At 43.2% G+C, this 20,242-nt stretch overlaps 2 protein-coding genes across 10 annotated transcripts; one reads left to right on the top strand and one right to left on the bottom strand.

The window, feature by feature from the left end:
- Nucleotides 1–938: 938 nt before the first annotated feature.
- Nucleotides 939–4,053, top strand: LOC123156847 (AUGMIN subunit 2). The gene is made up of 6 exons (XM_044575035.1): nt 939–1,191; nt 1,783–1,890; nt 2,579–2,683; nt 2,867–2,935; nt 3,188–3,301; nt 3,537–4,053. The coding sequence occupies exons 1-6, from the start codon at nt 1,096–1,098 to the stop codon at nt 3,834–3,836; spliced, it is 792 nt and encodes a 263-aa protein (XP_044430970.1). The 5' UTR covers nt 939–1,095; the 3' UTR covers nt 3,837–4,053.
- LOC123156845 (disease resistance protein RGA5) lies at nt 4,039–19,202 on the bottom strand. 9 transcript variants are annotated; one of them, XM_044575033.1, is made up of 22 exons: nt 18,961–19,202; nt 18,046–18,862; nt 15,274–17,343; nt 14,437–14,934; nt 14,260–14,341; nt 14,108–14,185; nt 13,959–14,018; nt 13,777–13,881; nt 13,114–13,224; nt 11,656–11,697; nt 11,423–11,527; nt 11,174–11,361; nt 9,936–10,168; nt 9,667–9,788; nt 9,511–9,553; nt 9,317–9,408; nt 6,277–6,325; nt 5,869–5,939; nt 5,647–5,766; nt 5,106–5,194; nt 4,811–4,856; nt 4,039–4,594 (listed from the first exon to the last, which is right to left on the bottom strand). In XM_044575033.1, the coding sequence occupies exons 2-22, from the start codon at nt 18,852–18,854 to the stop codon at nt 4,547–4,549; spliced, it is 5,061 nt and encodes a 1,686-aa protein (XP_044430968.1). In that variant the 5' UTR covers nt 18,855–18,862; nt 18,961–19,202; the 3' UTR covers nt 4,039–4,546. The 9 variants fall into 9 exon arrangements, 5 of the variants coding, with proteins under 5 accessions (XP_044430968.1, XP_044430966.1, XP_044430967.1 ...); XM_044575031.1 differs by having other exon boundaries at nt 9,870–10,168; nt 18,980–19,201; XM_044575032.1 differs by having other exon boundaries at nt 9,870–10,168; nt 11,432–11,527; nt 18,961–19,201.
- Nucleotides 19,203–20,242: the final 1,040 nt, after the last annotated feature.

Below are 20,242 nucleotides of genomic sequence, written 5' to 3' on the forward strand. Positions count from 1 at the left end.
ACCAATGTCATTGTCCCTCCCTCACCGGAGATGGGCTAACCTTGTTGTAGTAGATAGTCGGGAAGTCGTCGTGCTAAGGCCCTAAAGGACCAGTGCACCAGAACAACAACCACCGCATATGAAGAGAAGTGTAGGTCGGAAGGTTCCAACCTGTAGACAAGAATGCAGACGAACGGAGACTGGATCCACGCAGATCCGACGAAGACAAGCACCGACTAAATCCCGCGAGATCCGTTGGAGACATACCTCTACAAGCCCTCCAATGACACGAGACGCACCGTCGGGACGAGGGGCAACATAGGGAATATTCCATTCAAGGAGCCGCCCCGCCTCGACTTCCTGAACAACACACAAATTCTAAACAGACTAAAAACATCTAAACCGAAGTATGAGCCCTCCTGCCCGCAATGGCCGGGATCCACATCGCATCCATGGCCCTAAGGCCATAAGAGACGAGGCAGATTGACGACGACGTTGGCGGGAGGCATGGAAACCCTAGACGACTGAGAGCCTTTCTTTGTTTCTCGGGAGTGTCTCTTCTCTCTTGTCCTCCCGTGCACTCTGGTTTACTTGAATCTATCGTGTATGGAGTCGCAAAGTTTCTAGGCAAAATCAAATGAAAATATTTAGGTAGAGATTCACTTCCCCCGATGATCATTAAGAGCAAGTAAATTGAGTGACATAGGTGGGCTATAAGAGATGGCACATTAGATTTGTGCCGGTTAGAGGAGAGAGGAGATGAGAGAGAAGAGAAGCGGACTATAAACCAGTTGTAGCACGAGCCCCAACATCCTTTGTGAGAGAAAGAGACGAGTCATATATTAATGTTATAAAATACTAGTATGACTAACTATTGTATGAGTAAGCTATTAGGTTGATTATAAATGACATGACAACCGGCTTTGGCTATACTATTAACCATGCTCTAATTTTATTTATCTCGATGAAGACTGAAGAGCACAGAGAAGCTCAGCAGCATTTGTACATTTGGAGGCATTTCGGTTCGGAAGTACACTCGACTTGCAGCAGACGCTCAACCGGCCGGCGAGGCGAAATCGCAACGCGCAACAGCTCACCTAACAACCGGTCGAGGCCATGGCGGCGGCGCAGAAGCCGGCGAAGCGGCTCGGTGGCATGGCAGAGGCGGTCGCCATCGCCGGGGACCTCGGCTTCCCGGCCCCTCCCGCGCAGGTTACCTCCACCCCTTGGCTGCGTCTTCTCGATTTACTTCTGTCCCCCCAAATCCTTCTCCTGTCAATTCGTCTCTTCCGCCGCCATTTTGTGAGATCCGAATCTCCCGGCCGAATTCTTGCTCCTTTCAGGTAATTTGTAGGGTTCCGTTCCTGGTAAATCGTGGCCGGGGATTGTGAAATGTAGGTTAGGAACCGAGTGCCGCTCCTGAATTAGACCCTATCACTGCAATTTCTGCATGGTTTGAACAGGCTAAGCGTGTAGGTTCAGGGGAGTCCCGTACGCTTTGCTAGCCCTGAGAGGAACATCTATGGGGGATTATCCCCTCTTAAGTTTGGTGACTATAACCTGTAAGGTTCTTTATCTAATGAAACCTATTGTGGAGCTAGTTTTAACCCATCTAAAACTGTTAGCTGTAAGATTGCTATGTATCCCTCTGTTTTTGTTATGCTTTCTAGCTCCATGAAATTTACAGTGCTCCGTGTCACTAATAGTGATGGTGATGAAATGACAGTTCTTTTTATGTCGCAGAATATGGTCATGTGTGCTTCTTAAGTCTTTACACTTTTTTGTTGTCACTTACCATTGCAGGAAGATCAGAACACCGACAAAAGTGATGACCTGGTGAGGGTATTACGGGAGCTGACAGTCGTGCAGCGGAACATTGCCAATTTGCAAGTCGAGCTACAAGGCAGAAAGGTAATGGATCGACGACCAGTTGCTACTGTTTGTATGTTTACACCAATTCTGTGCCATGCCAATGCTTATGAAGTTTTCATTCGTTGGTTACCTTTTCAGGTCCCTTACTACACGATATTACTTTGACTTTAGATCAACGCTTTTGTATTTCTTCACTTTGCTTTGCTGTAGTTAACATCCTTTTCATTCTGTTACAGTGGTGGCGAAATTATGAAATTCCCGTGAGGTTATTCATATTCTAGGTAGAAATGAGAACATCATGGAGAATTAGAGCATTTTGGAGATACATTTGCTTATTTCAATATGTCCACTTTGACTATTACGATTTGCTATCAAAGCATATGAATAACATTGATCATTTTTTTTTACAAGAATTCTATATCTGTCTATCAATCTGATGGGTGTTCACACTTGTTTTACCTAGGTTTTGATACTTGAAAAATGAATTGCAACACCCAAGTCAGTCTAAATGTGCAAGGTTAAAGCTTTCAACTGGTGATGTATAGAACTTAAAACTGTTTACACCCTATTAAATGTGATTACAAGCAGAATAGCAAGTGTCCAATTTATATTTCACTTGTAAACTTCGCTATATATCATCTCCATATGCTGGTGTATTCAGTTTTCTGGGCTTTTGATTTGTGCAGTTATCTTTGTTGATCATATTAATGAATTTTGATTACCGCAGGATGATAAAAACATTGCTCATTTGACTCATGTTAGTGAAATGGAAAAGAAGTGTGAATCTTTGGCCAGAATTACTGCTATTTTGAAAGATGTTATTCAAAACAAGGTACTGGAAGTCAGAAATCACTGATTTTATTTTAGTTGCTTTCTTTCTTTCCATCTTGGGACCACCTGTTACTCAGGTTACTGTGTGAAGAAAGTTCTGCCTGTGCTGTTGGCTGCTCCATATACCATATAAATCGACCAATTACAAGATCTGGATATCAAAATAACACCCCTTTTCTATCAGGACCGCATTATTGCCCGCCTGCAGCAACCTTACTCGCTTGATTGCATTCCCGTTGAAGCTGAATACCAGGTCGGGTTCTTGATCATTTTGATTTCAGTTTTTTTTATAGAAAATATATCATTCATTCATGAACTTCAAAATAAAAATAGTGTAAGAAAAAGCAACCTACAACCAGATTTCTGATTATTGGCATTCTTAACAATGTATTGATATGGAGGATAATCTTAGCTGCACCTGCTTAGGTGATTTCTTTACAGAGGAATGTGTGGTTTCTTGAGCAAATCGCAATTTTTCCTACTCACTGTACTTGCTTCTCCTCAGAAACAATTCTCGGAGCTACTTCTGAAAGCGGCAAGTGACTATGGGGCATTGACAGCATCAGTTGGAGATTTCCAGTGGAGTCAAAACTTCAGAGAGTCGCCTGCTGTATGGGGTGTAAGTTGAAAATACTCCTTCTAGTAATTAAATTAGGAGTCATAGCAAAACACCTTCCACTGCAGATGCAAATATTAATGCTACCACTGCCAAATCTATAGATGACAAATGATTCATCGTGTCAGTATGGAATGATTTTGTGCATTCTGATTGCATCGTCTTGTGGAAGCTCTTGTCTACGCATTATATCATGTCAGATAGGAAATATTAATGGCTATCTTTTATTTCTGTGAAGGAAATGCTACGACCGATACCTGCTGCGCTCGCATCCTGCACCCGGTTCTTCGAGGCCATGTCTGCGATGAGGGAATCCTTTTCTACTCTCCAAACACTACGTGTTGGTCCTTCTTCTCTGTCAATGACCCCAGGTGGCTCCAGTGATGATTCAAAGTTCTTGACGCCACCTCAGTGGAGAGAGGGTTCAATACTCAATAGCTGGAAGCAAGTGGACGACGTAAACCCTGAAAGTGGTGGACTCGACAGTGTAAACCAGAGGAGGCTGTCATGGCCATCCTCCATTAACAGGGACCTGTAGGTCACAGCTCACCAAGCAAATACCCACCGGTTTGCATTCTGTATAAATAGGATCACCGAGGCTTGCCTTGATTTTATTATGTGTGGTTTCTTTTGGTTGCTGGCAAAAGCTATTATGAAAGATCGGAACTAAGTAAATTACCAATAGGCTAATATCCAAGTTTGTTGTAAAATAACATTATCTTTCACATAAACATAAAACATCCTCCAAAACAATATAATAGTGGTGCGTTGCATGGTAACAAGACCATTATGTTTTTGTGCAAGACAGTCTTTTGATTGAGACAAAATTATCTTGAAGCAACCACCAATATTCGCGAATAAGTTCAAATGATCTTTATTAGAAGAGAAGATGAAAAAAGGAAACTAGGAGCTCTAGTCGACAGATCGTTGAGGCAACTAGCTTCGATCTTCGATCGTTGAGGTAACTTGAGAGGCGTCCCTCTGCCTTGGATCACATGAACTGCACCATCTTTCAGAAGGATGTAGACGTAGATGGTCCAGTGATGCGTATGCACCATCATCTGCACCCTGGAAGCATTCTTTCAGGAAAGCACATTGTTCATGCTTTTACATTCTCTCAGCCGGGTATCCAGCTGCATTGAGGACTCTCGGTCTACTCCAAACTTCTTCAGGTCTGCAGTGCTGCTATCTGGTTCCACGACTTCTTTTCTATGGGAAAACAGAATAACGTCTTGAACCCACGGTACTCTACTTGAAGAAGATCCCCTTTTTCCTTCCCTTGCTCTTCTCAAGAGCCTGCAGAAAACACACACAGGCACACATGTTCCATTACAATCCCACATTTCCATCGTGTACCACAAAACAGGAAACATAAGCTTATTACTCCAAACTACACATCAACAAATCGTGCAAAGACATGTTGCAGTGCACCCTGATTCGGCATAGCAGACACAAATTAAAGCACGTGCAAGAGACAAAATGCCTCACTAAAAAGAGACAGAATGCCCGAACCTTCATTCTGTACAGCCTCAGTATTAGAACGATGGCATCTCGTGATCTGCAAAAAAAATTCAGAGAGCCGTCATTCAGTACCTACAAGCTCGACACGGTTTGAACGTCTTGGGCTCTTGATTCGTTATTCTTCAAAAAACACCGCAAAGACAGAGACAATAACAACGACAACTGACCGACACCGACACTGGTATTCTTCCGATGCCAAGGTTTCGTGTTCATCACACGATGTGCAGCTAGCTACTACATGTGACTCAATGGACTGCAATGCAAATATGCTAGAAATTTAACTCACGGGGAACTTTTTGCAGGCTTGAGATTGTACTCAGCACCCTTAGCAGACTGGATTGAAAATTCAGTGGGACGCCCATATGGGATATTGATCTGTAAACATAGTACGAGATTATAGCTGTCACCTGTAAACTGATACATGCTGAACAAGCGATGCAATGGAAAATTCGGTCCATTGTTTGAGATCATTTTTTTTTACAAAATCCACAGAAGCAAAAGTAGCAAACAAACTACTGCCCTGATCACAACAGGAATTACGTTTTACTGTTGCGGCCTGCAGAATTCAACCCGTCATTTTATAAGATTTGCAAAAGCTATTAAATGTCCAGAATTGAATTATACCGTCAGGAAAGTAAAATTTATGAAAATATGCTAACATAAACTCCATGCAGCCAACTAATGCTTAGTTATTTACAAGGATACTGATAATGACATTTCAAAAGATTTTATCACAGGCATCACAATTTTTTTAGACTACGAGTCTACGAGGAGTATAATAGCAGCAAGGACAGAGTAATGTTAAGGAAAATGATTCAGAACCATACAGTCGTAGCTTGCCGGAATTTCTCTGTCATAACAACACCACGCTGTCCATTACACTTAATGCTGTAACCTTCCCTGTTTATTGCCAATAAGGCAGGATCCCACATATTTATAAATTTAACCTGCAAAATTAACTTTTCAATGGTTATATGAAATAGAAAAAGGTGCAGCAAGAATGCTTTGAGCCTTTGGCAGGCCACTAGAGAGAAGTATAGACCACATACAGGTAGCAGAACTTCATAAGACACATGCCCAATTGAAAGAATTTTCTCGATGAGCTCCTTCATTTCAGGATCTGCACAGATAAGAATCTTCTGTTGTTGTACTTAACAGCCAGCACAGAACTAGCATTATTTTATAAACACTTAGGGGAGGGGGGATGGATAGTGATGAGCTGTGCCCGACCGCCCCGCTTCGTATTTAAAATTAGAGAAATTACTTCTAATTGAGCGGTAGTGGAGTTAGTTTAATTTGTATGGACATATCACTTTTGTGGGCCTGTGTGGGACGCTGCGCTGCACCCCTACTCCCCTAGGGACGGACCTCAGGTACTTTATCAATACAAACACAAAAGGCATGCAAAAGTTTATGCTATCCACCAAAGATTAAAAAAATCTTCTCAACAAACTCACCGCAAGTAATTTTTCTCTGCTCATTAGCATAAACCTTCACGATCTCCCCCTACAAAATAAAAAAACAAATACTTCCGATAAAGTAAAATAATTTTGTCCGCATCGATGCAATAGGAGATAAGGGGGTATTTTGAGTTTAGTGGTTACGACACAATGCTGGGCTTTGTGTGTGTGTGTGTGGGGGGGGGGGGGGGGGGGGGGGGGGGGGGGGGGGGGGGGCTGTATGACGGTCGCCTCTTAGTCCTATATTAGGAGAAGACCGGAGGGATACGGGGTTGTACGACGACCTTATAGCAAAGGTAGTGTACACCGATAAGGTTACCACATTGATGTTTTTCAAATAGGTTTGGTTGCCTCGACAAAGCGCGTCTTAGTCCTATATTAGGGGAAGACCCGAGGGAGACTTGATTGACGACTTAAGTATGGGACTTCCCAATATCGCCTCCAAACTTCGGTTCCTAAACAACGGTCTGAGTCGCCCGGGAATCCTTGGATCCAAGACTAGAGCTCCCCGACCGAGTCTTGAAGCTCTAGCCCTCTCCCCTTGAGTTGATTCAAGTGAGAGTGAATGAGGGCACATTGACCATAGGGACCTATTTATAGGCTAGTGTTCCTTGAGACATGACCAGCCTAGCCTTGTGGTGGTAGGTGGGAGGAAGTATTAGTATTCGTTTAGGAGTCCTTATTAGTCTATGTTACCTTTCCTTGCACCTCAAGTCTTGTGTAATGTATATATGCCCCTTGGGCCTTCAATAGAGATAAGTTGCTTTCATAACATTGAGTTCAAGTCCGGACTTTCACAATTTGTCAAAAAAAATCTCTTGCCCCCCTTTGTCCATGTATAAGCCTCTTGAGCCATACCTTTGAGTCTATTCATGTGTTGATTTTCCGCGTCACACTTGAGCGTGTGTTGAAGTGTATGTGGATTGCCTAACCCTTTTCATCAGTTCATACTTTTGGTTAACATGGTATCAGAGCAGGGGACTCTTGCTTAGTTCTCTTGTCCTGGAGCTCATGTTCAGAATGGTGTGGCCGAGCGCAAGCATCGTCACCTTCTTGAGATGGCTCGTGTGTTGATGCCTCCTCTCTTCCGCCTCACTTTTGGGCTGAGGCTGTCTCCAATGCCACCTATCTCAGCAACCTTTACCTATCCGCCGCTCTACAGGGTGGCGTTCCTTTCGAGCGCCTCTTTGATCGTTCTCCTGATTATTCAGCGCTTCATTTGTTTGATTGTGTTTGCTATGTCCTTCTTACCCCTTGTGAACGCACCAAGCTGTCCGCTCAGCCTGTTGAGTGTGTCTTCTTAGGCTATAACGATGAACATAAGGGCTATTGTTGTTGGGATCCTGTCAGTCGTCGGATGCGTTTTTCTCAGGGTGTGACTTTGATGAGTTTTGTCCCCTCTACCCGCGTCCATCTTCCTTGACCTTTTCCGTGGAGGATATATCTTTCCTCACTTTTTCTGACACGCCTATCACTCCTGTTGAGCCCTTGTTCGCTCGTCCTACTACCCCTACTTCTCCAACGGTTGCAGATCCGCCGCCGCCATCTCCCATGGTTTCCTCATGTCGCTTGTCATAGGGTTCTACACCTTCATCACCGGTGTCTTCTCCGTCACCTTTGTGTATCTCGGTAATTCCTCCTCGTATTCTTCCATCTTTTCCTTAGTATTATACTCGTCGTCCACGTGTTGTGGATGTGTCTACTGATGTGCCATCTTCCTCGTCTCAGCCCACTTATGGTTTGCGTCCTCGTTCGCTTCCGCCTATTGACCACCTTGGTTTTCCAAGCACTGGCGCTGTTGTCCTTGAGCCGACTTCTTATCGTGATGTTGTTGTTCATCCTGAATGGCAGTTTGTGATGGCAGAGGAGATTTCTGCTCTTGAGTGAGTGCACCGGCACGTGGGATTTTGTTCTCTTTCTTCTCATGTTCATCCCATCACTTGTAAGTGGATCTACAAGGTTAAGACCCGCTATGATGGTTCCCTTGAGCATTAAAAAGCTCGTCTTGTGGCTCGTGGCTTTCAGCAGGAGCATGGTTGCAATTATGATGAGACTTTTGCTCCCATGGCCCATATGGCCACTGCTCGCACATTTGTCGTGGCCTCTGTTCGCCGCTGGTCTGTGTCTCAGCTTGATGTTAAGAATGTCTTTCTTAATGGTGAGCTGCGTGAGGAGGTTTACCTGCAGCCACCACCTGGGTATTTTGTTCCGGACGACATGGTTTATTGTTTTGTCGCTCTTTATATGGCCTTAAGCAAGCCCCTCGCACCTGGTTTGAGCGTTTTGCCTCTGTGCTGACTGCCGCTGGTTTTCTAGCGAGTGCTCATGATCCTGTGTTGTTTGTCCACCTTTCTGCTCGAGGTTGGACTCTTCTTCTATATGTTGATGACACGATCATCACTGGCGCTGACCCTGATTATGGCTTTTTATCTCTCCAAACTCAGTGTTGTTGATCCACCAGGAGTTTGAAGAGGGGTGTTAGAGTATTTTATATATAGCCATGTAGCCCTTTGTGTTTATGCCATTGTATAAGGGGTTTTCTGCATACTTCCTGCACCTGTACATGTATATATACTGGCCTATGGCCCCATGGAAATACAAGTTGCATAATTCCTAACAGTCTCACCATCTTGAGCTTCTTTCACTTGGGCCTTCATGGTGACATCTTTATATCTATTCTCCTCTTTTGACTGGTTGACCATGGCTAGGGGCTTGGACTTCTGTTGACTTGAATTGTGTTTGATAGTTTGGCATGTAGAAAAGGGTGAGACTGCCGGGTAAGTTTTACTATTCCCACAACAAACATTATGAGTGCTCTACTGAAAGTTAGCATGATCAACACATTTATCGTTTTCAAACAAACAACCATGTCTAGGCGCCTTATTCATGGATACAGAGATAAATCCTAACCAAATGCATACAGTATATTATTCCCAATCTATAGAATCTCCTCTGTAAACAAAACCAAACAAAGCTATTGGTTCGAACGTGCAAAAAATACAAAGTTCCAGTTAAGAATGGTCAGACAGAGGATTACCTTTCTTTTTCGGTCATCTAGAGGCTGGACCTCTATGGCTAGTAAAGAATCCACATCATCAGCAGTAACTAAATATGTGGGTTGCTTTGCACCTACATCAGGCAATGGCAATGTTAATTTTAATTCCCTCAGGTACGCCAAATAAAATGACGTAAAAATAAAATAAAAGTCTTCTAGCAGCATGTACAAAATACCTTCTATGTAATTTACCGATCCATCTTCCAAATGGCGTACCCACTGTGTGCACATTTTTTTGCAAACATTTAAATTGTAGTGGACTAGGAAGAAATTAAAATGACAGGAGTTTGATAGAAAATCAGAACATGTTGAACCATAACTACAAATCGCACCTCAAAATAACAACTTGTGGTCCCATTGCTGGAATACCCACTTGCTTGAAGTTCACTTCCAGGAAAAGCTTCACCTGTGATTCTTAGCCCATCTATGGCTGGTAGTGGGTCATCCTCCACAGCTGCATATTCATGAAAAATGGTGTTTATCATCGGAACTGAAGAAATAAGAAGGAAATTGCATAAATCAAAATATCTACCACCTTCAGAAAAAGAAGAACTAGGCTCCTCAAGGACAGTAGGAAGGTAAGGGTAAGACAGGTTCCCACCGTCAAGGACAGATGCCAAATTAGGTGGGCCTTGAGGACTCCACTCCGCAGGAGGTTCTCGTGAAGTTTGGGTTTCAGCTCCTTCTAGTTTTTTTGTTACATCACCCCCAACAGGGTCCTTGAATGATGGGTTTTGATCCTTGGATTCAAAGTTAAATCGTACAGCACGGGATCGTCCAGCACGAGAATCGCGCTCAGTTTCTTTTGCTACACCATACTTGGTAAATTGGTTGCTGCATAAACAAGAGAAGACAGGCCCAATAAGACAACCAAGTTTGTCTATCCGTATAATCGAAATTGTTCACTAACAAAATCATTTTGCTAAAAGTTCCCTGCATAAGTTAAACTGTATAAAAGAACACCATAAATTGAAAAGAATGGCGTGCCTTACGTTGGTGCATTGCAGCCATGGCCAAACTGGTGTTTCAAGGATATAAAGTTCTCCCATATTTGCAAATAGATGAGCTTAAGCAATAATGCAGATACTCTGCTTTCACTTCTTCAGTTGTCAATGCTTGAAAGGAACATATGTAATTTCAGGTAAACATGATATTTTTTAAAGAAAAATAGGAGCATCGCCCCCTGTTTCATTGCATCAAAGTAGAGATACTTTTTGATAGTACTAAATCTTTTCACGAGTGCTGCCAAGCCCTAGCGATCCATCAATGTTGTGAGAAGGCGAATGTTCTATGCAAAGGCTAGCGTTTAAGGATGTTGTGAAATGTAAACCTTGATAAAATATACTCAAGGAAATTATTTGTCTGAGCATTTAACAACCGATTTGCTTAAAAATGTTATTCATCGTGAGTTGTTCAAGAGGCACACTTTCTTTTCGATATGATTTCTACCGTATCTTCAGGTCCACTTGTGAGCTCATATTTTCTCCACTTATGCTTTTGCTAGACCAAGGTTAGGTTCCTACGTCTTCAATTTTTCCTTTCGTCCTACTACCGTGCAAAGGCTAGATGGATATGAACGACCTCTTACGCATATCTTTTTCCTTCTTGAAATCTTCACATATATACAACTGCACAATTATGTGTTTAAAATCCAAAGTGTGTGTGGCAGGCAGTGGAAGGGGGATTGTGACCAGATGAGCCATTGACATAGGTGGTAAGATTGGATTGGGGAAGCAAAGATAGTGGATGGAAGGTATATGTGTGACACAATTGATGTGAACCACTCAAATATGCATGTCCCCGTTGCAACACACAATTAGCTAGTAGTACAATAATAACCTTCTTGGAGGAGAGGTCCTTCCAACATTGTCGTGCTCAGTGTCTGTCAGAGCAGCCTTGGTTGGGAGGATCTGACGGTTCTCATTTGCCAATAAACCCCTATCCCGTCTAGCTCGAACGGGATAGGAAATTGGACGCTGTACATGAGGATATGCTTGCTGGGGCACAATGTCAAGGCCGGTTTGGCACTGGAAATGTGGGAAGTTAGAGTAAGCAAAGAGTAAAGGACAAAATAGGATAGCGTCGTACAGAAGCAACCAATGCATTTCCAGGAGGATCAGAAGGTGTCTGTGCCATAATATTGGAAGATTCAGCACGCCGAGCAATCTGGTACTGTAGTTCCTTCTGTTTCTCCTGCATCATCCAAGTTACACAAAAGGCAAATTCAAAGTTCAGTGAGAAAGTACCAGAACTAAGCTGTGAAGCATAACAAGGGCTACTTTATGAGGAACGAACTCCAGCCTAAGTTCAATGTGACTCACCTCAGTAATAGCGAGTTTCTCTTGCAAATGCGTAAACAAAACCTACAAAAAAATGTAGTCTCAATATAGAATTATACAATATAGGCTCAGCTTCAACGAAGCAAGGAACAAAAGGAGCTATAGAAATTGTTTTCGTAAGTTAAGCTACTTATGTTTCTTTCCAATGATATTCCAATAAAATGATAGAATGACCAAAAATACATAAATATTATTGTACGACAATAAACAAAGGAAAACATAAAGGAAAAGCGGTCTGGTTGAAGCAGCTCTAAGCCAAGTCATAAACCTCCATACTACAATCATAGGTGTTTGTTTTCTGCTAAATCACTTAAATGTGATATCCAAAAAGCCCCATCACATCACATAGAATCCCCGTCGAGAAGGTAGTTTATCTCCTTAGTAAAACTCAAATATCACAAGAGATTTCCTAGTCCACATTGTAAAAGATTATTTGGTAAAAACTTGTAGCTTAGTCCAAACAAGCATGAAAAGTTGTACATATGGAATCGGCTGCCAACCTTACCCTTCCCTGGTCCTTCTCCAAAGTGTTGTGGTTCAAGGGAAATGTCTGGCAGCCGAGAATCTCGGATGCTGCCTCTAATTCTCAGTGCCCAAAATGGTGGAGCAGAGTGTGCCTTGGGAAGAAGAATGACAAAAATAAACGAGATCTCGGCTGCTGCTTGTAAAGCTTGGCAGTTTTCAAAAAGAAAGATACAGATGAGTCTTTGAGGGGGAAAATGCAATGGGCAACAATGATTCTGAGCTTGCCTGTGATGATTTCAGCCTCATTTTGGAGGCAGCCAGGAGTGCTTCGTTAAGGAGTATTAGTGGTATTAGTATTGGTCTAGATCTCCATACGTAGTCATATTAGTCTAGATTTCCTTGCTTGCACTCCAAGTCTCTTGTAATATATATTTGCTCCTTGGGCTATGCAATATAGATAAGTTGCTCCTCTAATGTGAAATCAGAGCCAAGATGCCTCAAGTTCAAGACCCGGCCAACGCACTACTAACTAAAATATTGAAATATATTGTCCGGCTCTCTTCAGTTTGGACTTTTGAATGAATTGACTAGAGCATGAATTCAATATTTCAACGCAACCCCTCACGTCTAGGCTGCTCCAGGCCTTAGATGTTGGATCAATGTAGGCTGCAACTATTTTTATTTAATGGTGTAGACCGGGTCTTGAATTTGAGACCTCTTGGCTCTGATATCACACTGAATTCATGTTCCAAAGAGTTCATTCATGAGTCCAAACTAAAGGAGAGAGGCGGCAATGTATTTCAACATGCTTCATGTACAGCCAAATTGCTCTTTTGCATATTCAGACTTTTCCTATTCTTCTATGTTTTGTTTGTTTGGCCTTGCCTCGTATTTGTTTTCCACTAATTTGTTTTTCACTTAGTGAAAAAGCAGAACAGAGGCTACCTACCGTAAAAAAAAAGAGGCTGTACATACCTTTAGATTGCTAACAATTGATTGAGCATCGGGAACAGAAGGCCGCAGGTTATGTGCTGACAGAAGAGGCATCAAAGAAAGTACAAAATTTGATCTCCTTCGGCGTGCTGCCTATGTAGTACCAAAGGTTAAATTCAGTATTACATCATGAAACTAGATAAAAAAACAGCGCAAGAAGATAAGGAAACACATTGAACCATATACAATAAGCTTCTAGAGGAAACAACTAAGGTCTTGTTTGTTTGGCTTATGCTTCTGCTTTTGCAGCCTTTTCACTTTGGCTTAAAAGCCAAAAAAGCTCCTATAGGGGCTTTTGGCTTATGAATCAATATTGTTATATGATGGTATTAAAGCACCTAATTCTTTTGAATTGGCAACTTCTCCTATCTCCGGTGTGGTTCCCCCGACAGGTTCCAATATTACTTTGTTTATACAGAGGCCATAGGTAGTCAGCTACACTTGTTTGGATGCTTTGTGGAGCAGAAAGGAAATTCAGTCCCATAAATATTTCAGTTCACATAAGAACTAGAGTTCTATTCCAAACAAAATTCACTCAAATAGCTCCAAGTGTACAAAGATTAAATCAATCACATCAGTTCACCATCGAAAATGTTAGTTAGCTATCTGAATTTTAACAGAAAGTATAACAATGAAGAAAGTTACCTGTAGTGAGTATGCCAGATGGAGATTTTCCTCAATAATGTCTTGTCTGTAAGACAAAGCTTTTGATGCGGCATCAAGGGAATCTTGTTGGTGCTGATCAAATTCCTGAAAAAAAGTGTGTTATAGAATAGTCTGGTGTACACCAAGATAGTAATTTAACCTGATAGGATAAAGATACTTGCCCTTCGCATATGTGCAATACGTTTTTCCAAAACAAGTTTCTCATTAAGTATGTGGGATTCCTATCAAGAAACGTAGGGTATCAGATCATATACCAAAAACAGAGGAAGGGAAAGGAAAAAAGGTAACGATTCTTTGAATGCATAACCACCTTCACTGAATAGTCAACAAGGTGCATTCTTAAACGAGCAATTTGTTCTTCATGTTCTTTAACCTTAGCAAGAATATCCTGTGGAAGGAACTATCTTCATCAGGACATTAGATCACATATGTGCCAGATAGGCCAAACCAAATTTTATATACCTGCTTCAAGATGATGTTTGAGCTCATCACCGTGACTTCTCCAGGTAAGTTGAGCCCAGAAGCATGCTCTTCTTCGTGGTGCCTGAAAGGAAAGGATCATTTTTTTATGACAGTTCTTCAGGAAAAAGATTCATACAATGATGGGAAATTTTAAGTGGCGTTAAGCCATAGAGGTACCTTGCTGATGAGAGAGAACACGATGAGGGAGAAGAGACCTGAGAGTGCACACCAGTCTCAGCAGCAATTTGCTCCCCAGACTGGCTGCTATCCAGACACTCCTGTTCCATGGAGTCCGGCAACATCTGCTCTTCACGTTCAGTAGCTACCTGATGACTAACTTCAATGCTTTGCAAATTTGATGATGAAGAAGTGGTACTGAACAATTTTGCGTCCTCTGTCTTATTCCCAACTGAAGCACTTGAATGAGAGCTTTGCTGTTGGTTTTTCCTTTGTACATAATTTAGCGGGGTCTGTAGTTTTTGCTGCTCTTTCTTGTTTTCAGTTCGGTCAGTGCCACCCTTGGTGGTTGTGTAGCTTTGCCACATTTTGGTGGCCTTTCTTCTAATGCAAAAGAAGCGTGTTCTGACGCGCTTTTGAGGGAAAAAAGCGCTTGAACAAGAGGTTCTGTAGGCCTTGACATCGTGGTCCAGATCCAGCCCAGCGGAAGAAGTTTTACTGATGATAGCAAATTTATTTATTGTTAGAGCAGTACGAGAGAAGAGAAACTTGATTCCCTTCGATCCATATTAATTGTTGCTGATTTAGTACTACTAAATCAGCGACAACTAATATGAATCGGAGGGAGTAATATATTGTGTTAAGCTATGATTTGGCGCGACTTTATTTGCAATTGATTACAGTGCAGGAAAATGGCCAATAAATATTTGCTATAGCACTCAGATTTTCGGGTGGTAATCTCTTTATTTGAAAGATAATGGTAATACCGGAGGAGTAGAAATGAATGAAAAGGGCCAGGTTGCGAAGAATTGCTGCTAGAGTCAGGAAGATTCATACCCTCTCTTAGCATGTTTGATCGCATCTTCGGCTTTCTCTAGACCCCCATGCGTTTCATCTGATGAACCTCTTCCTCGCCTCAAATACTGTTTCTCTGAAGGACGGAATACTTTCTCAACTGGATCCACCCATTGTATGCTAGATCTAGAGGACATTGGATGCTTGCTAATGGCTTCCTTGAATGCTGATTCAGCAGCCCTTCTGTCAGATTCAGTAACTACCCCAATTTGTCCAGTGACGTCCTGGAGGTTTAAAAGGTGCTCGATTCCGGCAAGCATATTGCTGTACTTCTCCCTGATATCAGTATTGAAAGCTAGCTTGATCCTCCGAAGATTGGGCATTGCTCCTGCCATGAAAGCCAGACAAAGTACGTCACACCTAAACTCGAAATACTTGAGAACTGGGAGCGCCCCTTCGTTGAAGATGATTTCTCCCTCAGGGGCAGTCTGGACCCACAACGAGAGGACTGTGAGGGAGGGTAATCCTGTGAGGATATCAATATCATTCGTCAGCAGTTCTTTAACAGCAACTTTCAAAATGCAGATTTTGCGGAGTTGTCCAATCCACTTGGGAAATCTGGAAAAGATGCATATGGGCGGCAACAGCTCAAGCCTCTCAAGGAAGACTGGAGGAGAGGACATGCCGCTCGAGCCATCAAAGAGAACAACCATGCCTGCAGCACCAGGAGCCAGAGTGACAGATTTGAGGTTACAAAGTTTCTCAAGTGAAGAGGCCAGAGCTATCAGATTTCTCTTCAAATGTTCACTAGATGGTAATCTAGAATATGTGAAATGTAGATCCCGCAGGTTTGTCAGCTCGCCAAGGCTCCATAAATTGTCTTCGGAGTTATCACCAAGGTCAAAATACTTTAGTGTACGTAGAGATCTTATATGGCCAATCCTGTCAGGTAGATTTGTTCCACCTCGAAGACAGAGATGCAACAAGCTCGGAAGGCGAACAATGTCCGGAGGAATGGCGCATACTCTTGAATTTATTTCCAGTGTTTCCAAATGTTTCATAGCTTCAATCTGATCTGGTAACTTCACAATGGCACTACATGTGACCTGCAAATATCTCAGTCGAAACAGTTCACTAATTCTTGTAAGGTCCAAACTCATATTTCCAAGATCGCCCCCAAGACGAAGGTTTAGAACTCGAAGAAACTTAAACACCATTAATGAAGGCATGCAGTTAAACAGTCCAAAAAAGAAGAGTGATCGAACTTGTGATAATCTGGTACTTGCTGGTGTAGTTGCATATGTTGCACTGCCAAACTGGAGCGACAATCGGCGAACTTTATCAGGAAGTAGCATTGCTGTTTGAGAATAATCCACTACAGTGATGAAGTTCTCTTCAATAGACTTGCATGTGATAAAATCAAGAACCATATGGTGGACTGAATAAGACAATAGCTCATAACTGTAGTTGATATCCATAACTTGGATCAGGCCCATACTGACAAGCTCATCAAAATAGCTTCTAGCAACTTCCTCCATGTCTTTCCCTAATTGTGCACATATAAAATCCTCAGCTAGCCATTGCTTCACCAAATCATCCTTCAAGAATATGTAGCCCTCTGGACAAGTACTAAGATAAAGCAGGCAAGTCTTCAAATAATGTGGAAGACAATCGAACCTAATGTTCAATAATTGTTCCATAAACCTTTCCATGGCAGGATGTGCCTGCAACCGCATATTTGAACCAAGAGAACTCTGCACAAAGCCCAGTTGATCTAGTTTCTCAGGTCGGCTTGCTAAAAGGCTGGCTACCATAATGATTGCTAGTGGCAACCCACCACATTTTCTCAAAATATGAGGTAAAACGTGATCGAAATGTTGAGGACTTTGATTTTCTGAGAGAATTGTTTGGAGCAATAGTTTTTGTGAGTCATCCTCACTAAGAAATTCCATCTGAAAAATATGGTCAGGGAGATAACCACAGCATGCCCGAGCTACTTCTATAATTTCAGTTGTAGTTACTATTCTACTGCATGAACTACCCTCTGGAAAAGCACGACTAAGAACATCCCACACTGATGTAGCCCACAAGTCATCAATTACAATGAAGTACCTGGCAAATAATTTATGCATAATAAAAATGATTTGTCAGCCAAAATGAAAAGAAAATATAAAATGGAATTTAAGTTTATTGGATCATTAGTTTCTTTGGGATACAAAGGAATTCAGGATGTTACAGTAGAGAATACACAACCACCGCAATTTCAATATGATGACAGCAAACTTGCTTGATAGAACAACTTTTCATGAACCACAATTTTTATGGCACCCATTAAGAAGTATATGGTACGATTGCCCATGATTAGCTCTAGGAGGACAAGTTAAGCTGAAGTCCAAACAAACAGGGCTCAACTTGGAAAGAAAGCAAAGTTATGAACCAGGTATTCACTGGTTTTGCTTCTGACATAACAAGGGAAGCAGAGCTTAGCTATGTAGAGGCCAGATGTGTGCTCACTGAGTTATGCATCTTCCATTTTAAGCCAATAAAATTCACCCTTTGTCGAAAAGAAAAGCTTATTCTAAGCCCTTGCAGCAGCTGTAAGCCTAAAGCCTCTCTCACATTATCAAAGTGGGTGTAGTGAATTGGAATATTCAAAATAAATTTTTCTCTATGGATTTACATTCTGAAGAAGTAATTCCACGAACGTCGCGACACTAAAAGTGCAATTTAATTGTACAATGTTTCTCATATTGTAAATTCCTGAATAGGTGAAGTGAATCTGCCACTAAATGAAGCAGATATATGGACTCTGACCTCTTATCTTGTAGATGTTCACTGAGATCGCGGATGAGGTGGTGCATGTCGGCAGGGTCCGGCAGTTGGTGCGGACGAACTTGTGAGAGTATACTGCTGATGATCCCCCTCATATTGGGCTTTTGTGCTGTCCGCACAAAGGCGGCGCACTCGAACTGTCCCTGGAGCTTACCCAACAATTTCAGGGCAAGCGTGGTTTTACCAATGCCTGCAACACCGACGATTGCTACCACCTTGAGCTGCTCCTCTCCATCAGTCAGCCGCCGGTGGAGCTCACCTACAGGGCCTTCCATGCCTACATGATCACCAGGCTCCGCGCGCACAGCACGGCCAGCAGCAGGAGAGTATTCAGGACCGGAGGCGCAATCATCGAACTGGTACCTCCAGTACCTCTCGCTGGCCTCCTGCGCTCGGGCCCTGAACTCCAGGACCCTGCCGTTGATCCACGGGAGCCACCTCCGCCTCCTCGGAAGGCGGCTAATCTTCAGCCGAGCGACGCTGGCTTTACGCCGAGCAGGTCGCCTGCGTGTCTCGGCGGCGTGGACGAATCGGTCAGCGCAGTACTCCACGTCGTAGGACAGCTCGCGCACCTCCTTCGTCCAGCACCCCGCCGCCACGGGAGGGTCCTGCGCGTTCGAGAGGTTCAGCAGGAGGCTCTGCAGCTCGTGGAGGTCGGCGGCCAGGTGCTTGATCCCATCCATGACCACGGCCCCTCGCAGAGCCCAGTGGCCGGTCGCCAGGAGCTCGTCGAGCTTCCGTGGGAGCGAGCCCATGGTGCCCAGCGACGAACTGACTGGGCTCAGCTCCATGTCGCGCGCTGTCGCCAAAACCAAAACAAAGAGCGAGCATTACTTCATGGAAACAGATGCAGAGTATTTAGTGAGAGAGGGAATCTATCCACCCAAGAGGGAATACAGGGTGGGACGGGAGCTACATCAGCGGCGGAAACTCCCCGGTCCCCGCGCCCCGCAGGGCGGTGGCGGTGGCGCTCGAGCGCAACGTCCGCCGGCGCTCACCATCGACGGGGAGCACGGAGAGCAAACGAACAAAATGGAGCGACCGAGCGAGTCAGGCCATTCGGTGAGAGTGAAGCGTGCTGACCTGACCTGGGTGTATAAAAACTAAAAAAGATAAAGTAGTTTTCATCCTGTGGATTGATTAACTAAGACCGACCAGAATTAATGTAGCCCTACCCCTCCCACTAACGCATACGGCTGTCATCTTCAATGGAGGTCGCAGTACCCGGCCGGCGAGGGCAAGTAAACATTGGGTGAGACACCGACAGCAACTCCAACGATCCACTCCAACGATCCAAATGGACCCGTGTTTGTTTTGTCCGCTATTTGTCCCTTTGAATAGGTCAAGCGAGCGAAACAACCTTTGGTTAGATGGTTAGAGCCTTAGAGGGACTATGGTATCCCCAACTTATCAGGGTTCAAATCCTGTTGCTTGCATTTATTTCTGGATTTACTTCAGGATTTTGATGATATGTCGGCTCAGTCTTTCGGAGGCGCTCATAGGGGTAGGGTGTGCGTGTGTGCGTTCATAGGGATTAGTGTATGCGCGTGTATATGAGCGCTTGTGGATCGGCAGGTGTCGTGGTTCTAAGTCTGACAGTAATGTAGGGGGTACTAAGGAGATGCAAGATTCTAGCTATGGAGTAGTTGTACACACGAGGGTTTAACGAGTTCAGGCCCTTCTTGGAGGAAGTAACAGCCCTACGTCTCGGTGCCCGGAGGCGGTCGACTGAATTATATGTGTGAGAGTTACAGAGGTGCGAACCCTTCTGCCTGTGGAGGGGGTGGCTTATATAGAGTGCGCCAGGACCCCAGCCAGCCCACGTAGCAGAGAGTTCAATCTCTACTCCTAATGGAGCAGTTGGTAGTCTCGCTTCCAGGTTTTTTTCGTCCCACCATTTTCGTCCGGTTTTTTTCCGTAGGTTAACCGTCGTAGATTTTTTTCGATGATGGTTTCTTATTCACCGGTTTATTTACCCCTCAGCTCTTTCCTTGCAAATCAGGACTTTCCAAACGTACACGCAATCACGGATCTAAATTTACTAACTTATCCAAATCAACCGATACCTTCCATTATTGCAAATTTCTTTAGGAAACAAATAATAGATTTTAAGGAAACAAATAAAAGATTTTAAAGACACATCATACTTTACTAATAATCACTAAAAATCAAATCTAAA

The sequence above is a fragment of the Triticum aestivum genome, chromosome 7B, assembly GCF_018294505.1.
Source record: "Triticum aestivum cultivar Chinese Spring chromosome 7B, IWGSC CS RefSeq v2.1, whole genome shotgun sequence".
Classification (NCBI taxonomy): Eukaryota; Viridiplantae; Streptophyta; class Magnoliopsida; order Poales; family Poaceae; genus Triticum; species Triticum aestivum.

Excerpts from the sequence above, each read along its gene's own strand:
- LOC123156847 (XM_044575035.1), top strand. The coding sequence starts at position 1,096 with ATGGCGGCGGCGCAGAAGCCGGCGAAGCGGCTCGGTGGCATGGCAGAG. Across the intron at positions 2,684-2,866 it reads AAGATGTTATTCAAAACAAG|GACCGCATTATTGCCCGCCT; the intron begins GTACTGGAAGTC and ends CTTTTCTATCAG. Across the intron at positions 2,936-3,187 it reads CCGTTGAAGCTGAATACCAG|AAACAATTCTCGGAGCTACT; the intron begins GTCGGGTTCTTG and ends GCTTCTCCTCAG.
- LOC123156845 (XM_044575031.1), bottom strand. The coding sequence starts at position 18,854 with ATGGAGCTGAGCCCAGTCAGTTCGTCGCTGGGCACCATGGGCTCGCTC. Across the intron at positions 13,225-13,776 it reads ATCTGGCATACTCACTACAG|GCAGCACGCCGAAGGAGATC; the intron begins GTAACTTTCTTC and ends GGTACTACATAG. Across the intron at positions 9,554-9,666 it reads CCACAAGTTGTTATTTTGAG|TGGGTACGCCATTTGGAAGA; the intron begins GTGCGATTTGTA and ends ATGTGCACACAG.